The 16,259-nt window shown below is 39.7% G+C and overlaps 1 protein-coding gene across 1 annotated transcript; it reads right to left on the bottom strand.

The window, feature by feature from the left end:
• Window positions 1-7,613: 7,613 nt before the first annotated feature.
• LOC128983278 (uncharacterized) lies at window positions 7,614-15,750 on the bottom strand. The gene is made up of 6 exons (XM_054402516.1): window positions 15,651-15,750; window positions 15,254-15,330; window positions 13,787-13,907; window positions 12,489-12,687; window positions 12,086-12,268; window positions 7,614-8,084 (listed from the first exon to the last, which is right to left on the bottom strand). Exons 1-6 carry the CDS (start codon window positions 15,721-15,723, stop codon window positions 7,832-7,834), a joined length of 906 nt encoding a protein of 301 aa, XP_054258491.1. The 5' UTR covers window positions 15,724-15,750; the 3' UTR covers window positions 7,614-7,831.
• Window positions 15,751-16,259: the final 509 nt, after the last annotated feature.

Below are 16,259 nucleotides of genomic sequence, written 5' to 3'. Positions count from 1 at the left end.
GTTTGTCTCGCAGAGTGTTGTCGCTGTATCAGTCTCTACAGACGAGGTATCCCATAGTGATCCAGGATCTGGAGAGGATCTACAGAGCCGCAGCCCTGGTCGTCTACCGTCACTTGGTACTGACCCTGAGTGACGTCAGATATGAGTATTGATTTTGTGGTGTTTGTCTCGCAGAGTGTTGTCGCTGTATCAGTCTCTACAGACGAGGTATCCCATAGTGATCCAGGATCTGGAGAGGATCTACAGAGCCGCAGCCCTGGTCGTCTACCGTCACTTGGTACTGACCCTGAGTGACGTCAGATATGAGTGTTGATTTTGTGGTGTTTGTCTCGCAGAGTGTTGTCGCTGTATCAGTCTCTACAGACGAGGTATCCCATAGTGATCCAGAATCTGGAGAGGATCTACAGAGCCGCAGCCCTGGTCGTTTACCGTCACTTGGTACTGACCCTGAATGACATCAAATATGAGTGTTGATTTTGTGGTGTTTGTCTCGCAGAGTGTTGTCGCTGTATCAGTCTCTGCAGACGAGGTATCCCATAGTGATCCAGGATCTGGAGAGGATCTACAGAGCCGCAGCCCTGGTCGTCTACCGTCACTTGTTACTGACCCTGAGTGACGTCAGATATGAGTGTTGATTTTGTGGTGTTTGTCTCGCAGAGTGTTGTCGCTGTATCAGTCTCTACAGACGAGGTATCCCATAGTGATCCAGAATCTGGAGAGGATCTACAGAGCCGCAGCCCTGGTCGTCTACCGTCACTTGGTACTGACCCTGAGTGACGTCAGATATGAGTGTTGATTTTGTGGTGTTTGTCTCGCAGAGTGTTGTCGCTGTATCAGTCTCTACAGACGAGGTATCCCATAGTGATCCAGAATCTGGAGAGGATCTACAGAGCCGCAGCCCTGGTCGTCTACCGTCACTTGGTACTGACCCTGAGTGACGTCAGATATGAGTGTTGATTTTGTGGTGTTTGTCTCGCAGAGTGTTGTCGCTGTATCAGTCTCTACAGACGAGGTATCCCATAGTGATCCAGGATCTGGAGAGGATCTACAGAGCCGCAGCCCTGGTCGTCTACCGTCACTTGGTACTGACCCTGAGTGACGTCAGATATGAGTGTTGATCTTGTGGTGTTTGTCTCGCAGAGTGTTGTCGCTGTATCAGTCTCTACAGACGAGGTATCCCATAGTGATCCAGGATCTGGAGAGGATCTACAGAGCCACAGCCCTAGTCGTCTACCGTCACTTGGTCCAGACTCTGAGTGACGTCAGAGATGTGTCCCCACGTCTGCGCACACGTAATGCTGACGTCAACTTTGATTATAATAACCAGGGTTAACGTGTCACACTCATTATTAAGAGTAGTACGACATAAATTTCCATTTATATTTCCTTCCTTTATCTATTCACTATTAAACAAATAGGTAGTGTAGTGTAATAATAAGTAGTGTAATCAGCATTTTTGATTTGAGCTCTCGATACTTACTGTAAGCCAAAAAAGATACTTTTTTCATGCACCTACCTCTACATTGGTTTTGTAAAGGGAGACACTGGATATTCAAATACTTGGAACCGGTAAATCAATCATTTCATTTGTGCATTCAAAACATTTAGATTCATAAAAATCCATAAATTAATTTATATAATCAATTAAATATTTTTAAGCTGATCAGTTTTCCTAAATTACCTTTTGATGAACCTTGAGCGTGTAACAACAATTAGGTAATGTCTTCATTCGTGCAATACAAAATCAAAAGGGATGGACCTTACGATTGAATTATGAAATTCTGTAAAAGGGTGTAGTATTTCAGATTTTAAGGAGCTGCTATCCGTGCTTGGAAAAGGGGGGATTATTCGAAAGAGAATACTGCTGTTCTTTATTTCTGCGATGACGACAAATTTGACTGTATCACCTAAATGACGTAAAATAGAGGCTTTGTGTGATTGATGGAATCACCAAAGAGCGAAATTTGTAGGCAATATAAATCGTGCAACACTTTGCACACAATAAGCTCCTTCAACAGCTCATCCATCAATTTTCAGTGCAGAATTCTTTAAACGTCACACGGTCCGAACGTCCACAGAAATAAATGTGATCTGCGACAGGCGATTGGGCGCGTGATCCATCATAACTGGGCGTATTGATGATGGAGATCGACGGAACCTTTACCCCTAAACTGAATGTGGTTGTGGATTGGAAAACTCACACAAACTGATGTAGTTTACATGTAGTCGCAAAATATTAGAATTGTTTTTTACAGCAATGTAAAGTACTATCGTTTAAAAAAAACATGGCATTTTTCTCTTAAGGTATATTGAAATATTGGTTGACAGCAAAATGTAACAACAAGTTTAAATAAATTTGTTTTAGTTTTTGGAGTCTGGTTTGCAATTGTTATGCTTGGTTGTTAGAATATGTATTTTATTTCTCAAAGTATATCAAGGAAAGAAATCCCAATGTGACTTGTCGGAGAGCGAGCTGGTCTAGTGGTAGAGCACGGGACTTCGGTCAGCTGTCTCGGGTTCAAATCCCAATGTGAGAAGTGTCGGAAAGCAAGCTGGTCTAGTGGTAGCGCTCGGGACTTCGGACCCCTGTCTCGGGTTCAAATCCCAATGTGAGAAGTGTCGGAGAGCGAGCTGGTCTAGTGGTAGAGCATGGGACTTCGGACCCCTGTCTCGGGTTCAAATCCCAATGTGAGAAGTGTCGGAGAGCGAGCTGGACTAGTGGTAGAGCATGGGACTTCGGACCCCTGTCTCGGGTTCAAATCCCAATGTGAGAAGTGTCGGAGAGCGAGCTGGTCTAGTGGTAGAGCACGGGACTTCGGTCCCCTGTCTCGGGTTCAAATCCCAATGTGAGAAGTGTCGGAGAGCGAGCTGGTCTAGTGGTACAGCTCGGGACTTCGGTCCCCTGTCTCGGGTTTAAATCCCAATGTGAGAAGTGTCGGAGAGTGAGCTGGTCTAGTGGTACAGCTCGGGACTTCGGTCCCCTGTCTCGGGTTCAAATCCCAATGGGAGAACTGTTGGAGAGCGAGCTGGTCTAGTGGTAGAGCACGGGACTTCGGTCCCCTGTCTCGGGTTCAAATCAAATGTGAGAAGTGTTGGAGAGCAAGCTGGTCTAGTGGTACAGCTTGGGACTTCGGTCCCCTGTCTCGGGTTCAAATCCCAATGGGAGAAGTGTTGGAGAGCAAGCTGGTCTAGTGGTACAGCTCGGGACTTCGGTCCCCTGTCTCGGGTTCAAATCCCAATGTGAGAAGTGTCGGAGAGCGAGCTGTTCTAGTGGTAGAGCACGGGACTTCGGTCCCCTGTCTCGGGTTCAAATCCCAATGTGAGAAGTGTCGGAGAGCTAGCTGGTCTAGTGGTAGCGCTCGGGACTTCGGTCACCTGTCTCGGGTTCAAATCCCAATGTGAGAAGTGTCGGAGAGCGAGCTGGTCTAGTGGTAGAGCACGGGACTTCGGTCCCCTGTCTCGGGTTCAAATCAAATGTGAGAAGTGTCGGAGAGCGAGCTGGTCTAGTGGTAGAGCATGGGACTTCGGACCCCTGTCTCGGGTTCAAATCCCAATGTGAGAAGTGTCGGAGAGCGAGCTGGTCTAGTGGTACAGCTCGGGACTTCGGTCCCCTGTCTCGGGTTCAAATCCCAATGTGAGAAGTGTCGGAGAGCGAGCTGGACTAGTGGTAGAGCATGGGACTTCGGACCCCTGTCTCGGGTTCAAATCCCAATGTGAGAAGTGTCGGAGAGCGAGCTGGTCTAGTGGTAGAGCACGGGACTTCGGTCCCCTGTCTCGGGTTCAAATCCCAATGTGAGAAGTGTCGGAGAGCGAGCTGGTCTAGTGGTACAGCTCGGGACTTCGGTCCCCTGTCTCGGGTTTAAATCCCAATGTGAGAAGTGTCGGAGAGTGAGCTGGTCTAGTGGTACAGCTCGGGACTTCGGTCCCCTGTCTCGGGTTCAAATCCCAATGGGAGAACTGTTGGAGAGCGAGCTGGTCTAGTGGTAGAGCACGGGACTTCGGTCCCCTGTCTCGGGTTCAAATCAAATGTGAGAAGTGTTGGAGAGCAAGCTGGTCTAGTGGTACAGCTCGGGACTTCGGTCCCCTGTCTCGGGTTCAAATCCCAATGGGAGAAGTGTTGGAGAGCAAGCTGGTCTAGTGGTACAGCTCGGGACTTCGGTCCCCTGTCTCGGGTTCAAATCCCAATGTGAGAAGTGTCGGAGAGCGAGCTGGTCTAGTGGTAGAGCACGGGACTTCGGTCCCCTGTCTCGGGTTCAAATCCCAATGTGAGAAGTGTCGGAGAGCTAGCTGGTCTAGTGGTAGCGCTCGGGACTTCGGTCACCTGTCTCAGGTTCAAATCCCAATGTGAGAAGTGTCGGAGAGCGAGCTGGTCTAGTGGTAGAGCACGGGACTTCGGTCCCCTGTTTCGGGTTCAAATCAAATGTGAGAAGTGTTGGAGAGCAAGCTGGTCTAGTGGTACAGCTCGGGACTTCGGTCCCCTGTCTCGGGTTCAAATCCCAATGGGAGAAGTGTTGGAGAGCAAGCTGGTCTAGTGGTACAGCTCGGGACTTCGGTCCCCTGTCTCGGGTTCAAATCCCAATGTGAGAAGTGTCGGAGAGCGAGCTGGTCTAGTGGTAGAGCACGGGACTTCGGTCCCCTGTCTCGGGTTCAAATCCCAATGTGAGAAGTGTCGGAGAGCTAGCTGGTCTAGTGGTAGCACTCGGGACTTCGGTCACCTGTCTCGGGTTCAAATCCCAATGTGAGAAGTGTCGGAGAGCAAGCTGGTCTAGTGGTAGAGCACGGGACTTTGGTCCCCTGTCTCGGGTTCAAATCCCAATGTGAGAAGTGTCGGAGAGCTAGCTGGTCTAGTGGTACAGCTCGGGACTTCGGTCCCCTGTCTCGGGTTCAAATCCCAATGTGAGAAGTGTCGGAGAGCGAGCTGGTCTAGTGGTAGCGCTCGGGACTTCGGTCCCCTGTCTCGGGTTCAAATCCCAATGTGAGAAGTGTCGGAGAGCGAGCTGGTCTAGTGGTAGCGCTCGGGACTTCGGTCCCCTGTCTCGGGTTCAAATCCCAATGTGAGAAGTGTCGGAGAGCTAGCTGGTCTAGTGGTAGCGCTCGGGACTTCGGTCACCTGTCTCGGGTTCAAATCCCAATGTGAGAAGTGTCGGAGAGCTAGCTGGTCTAGTGGTAGCGCTCGGGACTTCGGTCACCTGTCTCGGGTTCAAATCCCAATGTGAGAATTGTCGGAGAGCGAGCTGGTCTAGTGGTAGCGCTCGGGACTTCGGTCCCCTGTCTCGGGTTCAAATCCCAATGTGAGAAGTGTCAGAGAGCGAGCTGGTCTAGTGGTAGCGCTCGGGACTTCGCTCCCCTGTCTCGGGTTCAAATCCCAATGTGAGAAGTGTCGGAGAGCGAGCTGGTCTAGTGGTACAGCTCGGGACTTCGGTCCCCTGTCTCGGGTTCAAATCCCAATGTGAGAAGTGTCGGAGAGCGAGCTGGTCTAGTTGTAGCGCTCGGGACTTCGGTCCCCAGTCTCGGGTTCAAATCCCAATGTGAGAAGTGTCGGAGAGCGAGCTGGTCTAGTGGTAGCGCTCGGGACTTCGCTCCCCTGTCTCGGGTTCAAATCCCAATGTGAGAAGTGTCGGAGAGCGAGCTGGTCTAGTGGTACAGCTCGGGACTTCGGTCCCCTGTCTCGGGTTCAAATCCCAATGTGAGAAGTGTCGGAGAGCGAGCTGGTCTAGTGGTAGCGCTCGGGACTTCGCTCCCCTGTCTCGGGTTCAAATCCCAATGTGAGAAGTGTCGGAGAGCGAGCTGGTCTAGTGGTAGCGCTCGGGACTTCGGTCCCCTGTCTCGGGTTCAAATCCCAATGTGAGAAGTGTCGGAGAGCGAGCTGGTCTAGTGGTAGCGCTCGGGACTTCGGTCCCCTGTCTCGGGCTTAAATCCCTCTAATCACCAATGGATCTTAGATTTTAAAATCAACAATTCTCATTTTCTACTGCTTTATTTCACAGATGGTGAGTTAATTTTTCTAATTTAAAATTTACCAAGTGAAAAGCGGGCCTATACACGTAACAGATTCATGTGTTGTTTGGATTAACATCTTTAAACCAATTAATGATGTTGACCCACTTTAATTCAATCCTAAGGATATTTCCACTGAATTTGGTATCCACTATAGCAATGAGGTTATTTAAAAACTATTGCAGTTCTGCTAGAAATGCATAAAGAATAAATGGTGTTCAATCAAAGTGCTGGACGTAGTTCACTGTTACGTCTGTAATGCATCGAAAACCACTAACCCAAATATCCAATATTGTGGTGGACCAATTATTGTTCTCTTATCATCGCAGCAATAACGATAGCCACTGTAGCTGCAACTTTGCTTTCATGTGTTACAACAATGTAAACAATATATTCACTGGTATGGCATAAATTGATTCAAGTACGTGTGCAGTTATTCCAGTACTTTATTGCATATTCAATGAATTAACCAAAATGTGTTCAAACTGTGTAAAGCATTATAGTTATATGAGTAAGCATTATATGAGTAAAATCTGTGAAGTAATCGTTCGATTGACAACATATAAATGTTGTCAATCGACTTCTTATAAAAGAAGTTTTTTTATGTGGCCTCAAAACAAAATTTGAGCTTTTTAAATGTATCATATCAATTCCAAATTACCTATTTTTTCCGGTAGATTTTAAGTGACTCTATTACGTAGCGATGAAGAAGATATTACTGGATTTGATAAACATTAAAGTTGATTGTGGTGTGAGTAGCCTCCGGATTGCGAATAATAACTATGATAGTGGTTTAAATACCTTATTCTTGCAATCCAATTGTTGTCTTCACAACTAGTTTCAACCTGCTAGGAGGTCATCATCAGGTGAGTACAAGGATGATATTACTTCATATGAAGGTCGTCAGTAACAGTTTTTTCACATTCACACAAACAGCTGTTCATACAAAAGCTGTTTACCCTACAGTCTAGACGCAACTTCCGCATTATCAACACGGGTCCGCTTGTCGAGTTAAATGTTTTTATCGGCCGTATATGTGTGCGCACTATGTGTTTATTCGTCGTGTGTTTGTGTGAATGTGAAAAAACTGTTACTGACGACCTTCATATGAAGTAATATCATCCTTGTACTCACCTGATGATGACCTCCTAGCAGGTTGAAACTAGTTGTGAAGACAACAATTGGATTGCAAGAATAAGGTATTTAAACCACTATCATAATTAAAGTTGATGTTGGAAAAACAAGCAGCATCACAAATATTATTGTTATGAAGATTGCATATAAATTAAGATATATTTATATAAGCATAAAGAGGTCATACGTAGAATTGGTAATTAGTGAAATTTCAATTTTTGCTTCTTGCTTGACGAAATTAAATGCAACAAAATGGTCAAATCAATGCAGTATCAAGAATTTAGTGATTAATACCAATAGCTAACAAGACTGTGTCAGATTTTTGCTCGGTCGGAAGGATTTCTCTTGATAATTTCAATACTCAAAGCCACAAGATATGTTTATGAACATTCTTCATTTATTCTTATCTGTATAAAATTATGTGTTACTTTAGAGATATTTTCACCATTTCAACATTGTACGAACAAGTACATGCAATCAAAAATAAATTATTTAATAAATAGACATACAGCCTTAAATATTTTTTGTTAGTCTAAATAATATTGAAATGTTTTTCTCAAAGTTGTATAAAACATTGCAACCGTCGAGCTATTTTCATCACTAGACACAATAGTTAGATAGAACATGCTGTGGTTAAGAGTATGGTAAAGAGCAGCGTAATGCCTGATATTCCTGATAATATTTAATGTACCACACTGAATTATATCTCGGTTGGTTGGCTAATTACAGGTCTGTATGTATGTATTGTTTGATTCAGTTTGTTAGTCGTTATTAAGTTTTGATATTTATAGAACTGATAGGGTCTGTTGATGTGTCTGAAGTCTAGATGTTCTGATAGATTGTTCCAGATGATTCCGTAGATCTTTTCGATCGTGTGCCTGTTGGGTCCGGGCAACATAGGTTGTATCGTAATGGGATATCTTGATGCCAATTTTTCATACAACTTCACGGACCTGTACAACAATTAGTACATTACTGTAAAATTTGATTATACAAATCGTTTATTGTGTTTTTTACATTAAACTTGTTAAGCTATGCTAAGTTCTTTAAAGAAGTTTTATTTCAATAAAAAATAAATAAAAAAATCAATTAAACCAATCGTGCACTCGTGCCTTGTGTTTCCCTCATCCTTGTTCCCAACTTCCTATTCAGAACATCAAGTCTTGAACCAACATTTGAGTAGCATACATTGACGAAATCCTTTTTTTTTTCAAGTTAAATTTAGGCCAGTCGTTTTGCTGCTATATACAGGGTTATTACAAATGATGTTCCTGATTTTCATTATAAATATTACTGGGTTAATTTGTTTCGAGACTATTTTAGTTGGTACCATTAAAAAGAAAAACTCATAAAGTTTCATTTACATTGGTTTGGGTGCATATCAGCTGTTTGTCAAGTCAATTGTTGTAAGTGTTGTGTAATGGCTGAATTTGAAAGCAGGAAAGCTTTTTGCCAGTTGGAATACATTAACCAATCTGTTATTAGTGTGCAACGACACTTTTAGAACCAGGCTTAACGATTATCCTCCTAGTAACCTATATTGGCAAGTGACACTTGAAATTTAAGAGAAATGGCTGCATTTGAATGTTACTTGTAGAAGAGCTGAACTTAACAATGTGCTGCCTGAGATATGGAACGAGCTCGGTGGTCCGAATAATGACACACCCCTGAACTGGCCTACAAGATCTCCGGACATCACCCCCCGATTTTTTTCTTGTGGGGATACATCAAAGATAAGTACACACCACCATTATCAGATAGCATACTTGAGATCCAGCAACGGATTACCACTGCTATCGAAACAATAGACATAAGACACACTTTTCAAAGTCTAGCAAGAGCTTGACTACATTATTGACATCTGTCGTACCACAAGGGGTTCCCGTATCGAGCATTTACAGTTCTGTGTATCTGTGTCGAAACTTTTTGAGTTTTTCAAAAGTTGTAACCATTTTATTTCTTTGTATAACAAATAAAACTATATTTTTTGTATGTATGGAATCATTAACATCATTTGTAATAACCCTGTATTAATATATATACAGGGTGGAACGAAGTTAGTGTTAAAAAATTTATGTGTTAAACTACTAAGTATTGGTGACAAAATGGCACCAATTTAAGTTTCCATACCCTCACAGGTAGGGAATAACAAACAATTTAAGATTTTTTCAAAATATTTGTACTTACTTACATAAAATGGCCATAAGTGCATTAAACATTGTTTTTATCCCAAATTCATTGTCATTTTCAGAATCCTCGTTAAATTTCCAATAGTAATAGTACAAATTCATTGAGATTAAACATCTGCATAAGCCTTTATTTGGCCATGGAAGTTTGAATTTGTGATTTTTTATAAATAAGTAATAACTTTTCCCAAAGTTTTTCTATACTACACTGGACTGTAGAGAGTGTCAAATATTACTAAAAACTTCTGCAGTTAATAACCTTTAAAATTATGTATAAACATCTACTGTTACTTTGATTTGTCGTTCTCAAATTTAAGAGTTTCTCATGAAAAACAAGGAACGGCTAATGTTTAATTTCCTTAAAAAAAAACATGTATTGGCTTTTATGATATGGCAGCAGCTGATTTAAAAATCACGTTTAAATGGGTATTATTGTAATTTTCAGAATCCTTGTTAAATTCCCAATAAGAATATTGAGGAATTGTTAGGATTAACACTTTATGAACATATGTTTTGTGATGAATTTTCATTTAGGGGGTTTTCTTCTTATTTATTGGAATAAATTAAATATAGTTTACGGTGTTAGTTCTATGGCACATTCAACCGATGTGCAAGATTAAATTAAAACAAAATACACAACTTGAATGATAAGAATGATAATGATGGGTCATATGGTGTGGTTTCTAAGTCCACTGGACTTGCTTTGTGTGTTATGTAGAGTACTTGGTCTACTCGTCTTTAGTGGAAGATAATCAGAAAATTAACTACTGGATAATGAATGCAGATGTGCTAGTCAGAGGAACGTTGTATTTTAATGTTACTGTTGGTGCCACGTGCAAAAAAAGCTTGGCTGTGTATCTGGGAAAATGGAGGAGATTTTGAAAAAAAAAACTCAAGTAGTTGGCATCAAATAGAAGGCAACTATTAAAACGTCAAGGAAGTAAGGAACAGTTATTTAAGTTTCGAATATTGTGTGTTTTAGAATTAACTTTTAGTTTTTGTATAAATAACTAAAACTAAGTATTTTTGAGGTGTTTAGTTAAGAAATATCAATTGACTGAGTTATTTCCATTAGCATGTGTCTAAGCACTACAATCAATTAATTGGTATACTATACTTAGGTTAATTTTCGGTTTTGGTGAACATATTGACAACATTGTAAAGTGTAGTATCTACATAATTTTATAGGCTACTCAATTGGAAGTATTTGCTTATGCTTAAAAAATTCTTAAATGTAAAAAAATCTTAAAAAAGTTAAATGTACCATGTGTCAAACAATATTCAATGTATTCAAAAAATCAAAATAAAACTAATTTAACATGTTTTCACAAAACATACGTTTATACGGATGTTAATCCTAATAGATCCTTAATATTCTTACAATAAATCTCACAAGGATTCTAAAAATTACAATAGACCCTATTCAAATATAACTGTTTTTGCAGCTATTGCCATATTATTTAAGCAAATACATGTTATTTTAAACGAAATTAAACATTAGCCGTTCCGTGTTTTTCATGAGAAACTCTTACATTTGAGAACGAAAAATCAAAGGAACAGTAGATGTTTATACAAATTTTAAAGGTTATTAACCGCAGATGTTTTTAGTAATATTTGACACTCTCTACAGTCCAGTGTAGTATAGAAAAACTTTGGGAAAAGTTATTACTTATTTATAAAAAAACACAAATTCAAACTTCCATGGCCAAATAAGGGCTTATGCAGATGTTTAATCTCAATGAATTTGTACTATTACTATTGGAAATTTAACGAGGATTCTGAAAATGACAATGAATTTGGGATAAAAACAATGTTTAATGCACTTATGGCTATTTTTTGTAAGTAAGTACAAATATTTAAAAAAAATCTTATATTGTCTGTTATTCCCTACCTGTGAGCGTATGGAAACTTAAATTGGTGCCATTTTGTCACCAATACTTAGTAGTTTAACACATACAATTTTTTAACACTAACTTCGTTCCACCCTTTATATTAATAATGCACATTTAATCAACGATGATATCCAGGATATAAGAAACTCATAACAAATCTCTACGCTCTAAATTAACATATTTCCTCTGGTAAACATAATGCTTGGAGTCTAAATGTAATGAATCAATCTTCTCGTAGCAAAAAGGTGGTTTATTAAAACTGCAGTTTCTTGTTGCCATCGAGTCAATATGCTTTGTTGCTGTCCACAATCTGCCTTTATTACACCACTCTGGATTTTCATAGCGTCCATGTAACGATGAACATCATTTACCTCACATTCCTTGTGTTTTCTCGTTATAGTAAACTGTTCCCCCGTATATATTATCGTGAGTAGCAGTACGCACATTATGACGTATTTGATGTGATTTTTTTATATTAATTTATAGTAAGCTGTGTAACTGTTTATCAATAGCTGCTTTGTTTTAAAACTCTATCTGCATTGTATGGCAAAAAAAAATATATATATACCTACATAGGATATGACAGTTTTTACTACCATCACCTACTTGTAAATTATGTTAGCCTATTTATAAAAAATATTACCTACATTCACGTATAATATTTTTAGAACCTAGTTTGTTTAGTACAAATAGGGCAATATAAGCACTATTAAATAGTAGGAAAACCCTGCGGTAAAAAATATTCATATTGGTAAAGATAAATTTTCTATCTTAATTCTAATTAAAATAGGGTAATATAGTGAGATTTGTGTATTTTCATAGTTGTTAAACACAGTCCGAGAGTCGGAGTCCTCAGATGATGTGTATCTGACTGACCTGCGTTTGTTAACAGCAGTGCGCGGTTTGGTCATGTTGTTGTCCTCGGTGTCCAGGTATACCACCAGGTCTGGAGCCAGCAGATCTGTAGGAAGGTCGAACACTTCGCTGGACGCTGGAGGGAAGTCGTCGTTTGGTGGAAGAAACTGAAGCAGAGGGAATACTACCTGCTCCAACCAGTGTCTGTAACACAATGTGTGAGGTTTAATTGAAGTCAATTAGGGAGGTAATACTGAATTAGCTAGCCTTATATCTTTAACTTAAGTTTAAAATAGAGACATGGATCATCAACGATACGAAAAGACTAAAGACGATATGAAAGCGACGATTAAAGCTACAAGCACAATGCTGATTGCGATTGGCCAGAGGTGAAGATTATTATGGAGAGGTTAGTTTCAAGTACCCGTTGACGATTACAGGTCTGTTGAGGTTTATGTGCACTTTGACGTTGAGGTCCATGGCGTAGATGGACAGCAGGTAGAAGGCCCTGCGAGTCATCCCTTGCGACAGTTTCTTGAAGTAGTCGTGTAGACAAGGGGATGGATGACTCAAGTAGCGACCGCCCAGCTTCCTCGACAACTTCATCCCCACCACGTTCCTACCTGTAACGTAAAATAATCTGCAATGTCTGGTGCGAGGGTCTTGACCGATGGTAAGTGAGATAAAGGGCATTACTGTTTTTGGACCTACTGGTACTGTTTTTTCATCCTAAAATTAATCCAGTGACTACGGTAACAAAATTCATACAGAGAGTCAATTTTGGGACCTACGGTAGTTCGGAATGGTTTACATGCTCTGTGGTTGTAATCAAGCATCTCTAAGTGACAACACTTGTTTACATGGTTAAGTTACAACCGTAGTGAACGGTGTTTTGTTGTTGAAATCGAGTATATCTACGTGACAACGCATTGTTATTCATACAGCTTACGTGAATGGTTAACATGCTCTGTGGTTGTAATCAAGCATCTCTACGTGACAACACGTGTTTACTGTACATGGAAAAGTTACAACCGTAGTGAACGGTGTTTTGTGGTTGAAATCGAGTATATCTACGTGACAACGCATTGTTATTCATACAGCTTACGTGAATGGTTTACATGCTCTGTGGTTGTAATCAAGCATCTCTACGTGACAACACGTGTTTACATGGTTAAGTTACAACCGTAGTGAACGGTGTTTTGTGGTTGAAATCGAGTATATCTACGTGACAACGCATTGTTATTCATACAGCTTACGTGAATGGTTTACATGCTCTGTGGTTGTAATCAAGCATCTCTACGTGACAACACGTGTTTACATGGTTAAGTTACAACCGTAGTGAGCGGTGTTTTGTGGTTGAAATCGAGTATATCTACGTGACAACGCATTGTTATTCATACAGCTTACGTGAATGGTTTACATGCTCTGTGGTTGTAATCAAGCATCTCTACGTGACAACACGTGTTTACATGGTTAAGTTACAACCGTAGTGAACGGTGTTTTGTGGCTGAAATCGAGTATATCTACGTGACAACGCATTGTTATTCATACAGCTTACGTGAATGGTTAACATGCTCTGTGGTTGTAATCAAGCATCTCTACGTGACAACACGTGTTTACATGGTTAAGTTACAACCGTAGTGAACGGTGTTTTGTGGTTGAAATCGAGTATATCTACGTGACAACGCATTGTTATTCATACAGCTTACGTGAATGGTTTACATGCTCTGTGGTTGCCGTCGATCACTATGAATGGCCTCCGTCTGCCTCTAGGAAGTCCAGGATCCTCCATGTAAAGACATTCCTTTTTAAAGCTTTCCAATATGTTCCTCGAATATGGGTTCTGAAAAGAGGAGATACATATTCTTAATAAGGATTACTTTATGGAAGGTTTCATTAAAAGTAAATAAAATCAGGCTGACAAGCTACACTGCAGCGTTTCCCAAACTATTGCTAAATAATAAACTTCTGCTTCCTGAGCTTCATTAACTTTAAGTTTTAGAAATAGAAGTGATTTTGACTAAATATTGCGCCTTCAATCATACCACAATCAATATTGTCATTTATACAGTAGGTGTAGGCCTATTTCGCACCAGCCAGTTATGGATAAAGTGGTAATAATAATTTCGTGTTAAGTGTCGTTTGTTTCGAATCACATAGACAAATACTGTTAATTAGATCAAAACCCCTTGTGATTCCTTAACTTCTACAATGGACTAATTCTAAACAATGAATTAATCTCTAACTATTGGTCCATTCTAGGAGCAGAGCTATTGGTTGATTCACTAGGCTTGAGCGGAGCGAAACGCAGCTCCTTGGGAGCAACTTCAATGCAATATTTATAACACTAAAACTCAATAACGGCCGAACATATTTGAACAAAACTTATCAAGGTTGTTTAGACGTAACAAATTTAAATTTTTGATAATGCCTATATAATTTAGAAGTAAGACTCAAAGTTTCAAAATTTTAACATTGGCCTTATGGGTTGCCATGATGGTTACAAAATAACGACGTAAATGTAAATAAAAAACAAAGAATCATAGCATATGTTAAAATCAAGCCACGACCTAAAGACAGTACAAAGGAAAACAATTCCGATGATGACAACTGATAAAATAATACAGAGAAAGTCTTAAGATTACATTTAAATCGAAATTTTGAAATGACCATTGATCGAATAGGTACATACATTCATAGATAAAACATACTTTCTTAGGTACAGTATTAGAAGTGTGGGAACCGATTGTGACAGTTAGATAATTGTATCTAAAATACTAAAATGCCATGGAAGGGAGACTAAAAAACTCATAAGGTATGGTGACAACTATTTGTGCAACTCTCCCAAAGCAGGTAAGTCTTACTGTGGGTTCATTAGCACATTAGCAAGGAAACACGGGGAAAATACCGATACGAAGGATATGTATGTAATGTCCACATCTTTACTTATGAAACTTGTCATAGATATTGATAGTTGTATTTTGTATTATATCTATAAACATTTTATTTATTTATTGCTTTATTAAAAACCATGAAACTTGATCGCTCCACTCAACTGGCTTTCACTGATATGAAAGCAATCCTAGTTTTAAATATCTTTGAAAAACTTAAGTTACTTAAGTGACATAATGGGACTAAAAATAAGGCCTGTAAAGTAATAATAGAGCCAACTAAACACTTCTTACTCACCAAATCTTTCTCGAAGAACTCTTTGATCGCATCTAAATTTTTGAAGTAAGTGAATCCTTCCTGGGTACTTTCCATCTCTAAAAATACATATTTTAAATAATATCAAGTTACAATTTTACTAAATCAATTTATTAAACCAGAACGACATAATGTTTTTCTTCTATTAAAACAAAAAATGTATTATACTGACTTTGCGATGTCACGACATGTGTATCTTCATTAACATACGATTTACATTTCAAAGACAAAAGGAAGGTTCTAAACCAACAAATATCATGGTTAGTTAGTGTAAAAGCTCCAAGAAATGCCTTTATAGCTTTAAATTACAATTTTAGAATATACTGGATAACCAGTATTATATACTATGTCATGATATTACATTTGTATGTGTTCTTACCGAAAGTTATAGGAAGTATAACGGTGAATAGTAACAACACTCTCTGACCATTTAACTGTGGTATCCGAGCCATTGGTCAGAGAGGCAGTGTGGCAGTGTGGCAGTGTGGCAGTGTGGCAGATAGCTGAACTGGTTTATCGTGACACTGACACAAGAGATTTACATCACTGATATGTTCAGCGAAAATGTCTAGCTGTTACATAGATTAAGCTAATCGTTGTCTGTAATTATACCTTGTAATGTTAACCAATTATATAATGTATAAGTCATTAAAACGTTATTTAGCCCGAATAAATATTTGAAGTAGATTTGGTTAAAACAACATTTCGCCAAAAAATTCGACTGTTTGTATAAAATGACCTTTGGCACATAATTTTTCATGTGTAATGTCTCATCTGAAAAATATACAGTATTTTGTGGATCGGAATTGAAAATAAAATATTCTCTTGAATAAAGTTCCTTTTCTTCAGGATACTTTGAATAGGTGCTAGAACTTCAAAAGTATTATTACAATAATTGAACCACTTTAACTCCAGACAAACCTTTATTGTCCTAAGTAATTTATAAAGTCGCTTACAAAAAGTCATCGTTGAAAAATTCACATAGTCT

This window comes from Macrosteles quadrilineatus, unplaced genomic scaffold (genome assembly GCF_028750875.1).
Source record: "Macrosteles quadrilineatus isolate MER2022 unplaced genomic scaffold, UCM_ALF_1.0 Scaffold_1__1_contigs__length_201487025, whole genome shotgun sequence".
In the NCBI taxonomy this organism is placed as follows: Eukaryota; Metazoa; Arthropoda; class Insecta; order Hemiptera; family Cicadellidae; genus Macrosteles; species Macrosteles quadrilineatus.
The sequence above is the reverse complement of the archived record's forward strand: the minus strand, read 5'-3'. Positions and strand labels throughout refer to the sequence as shown.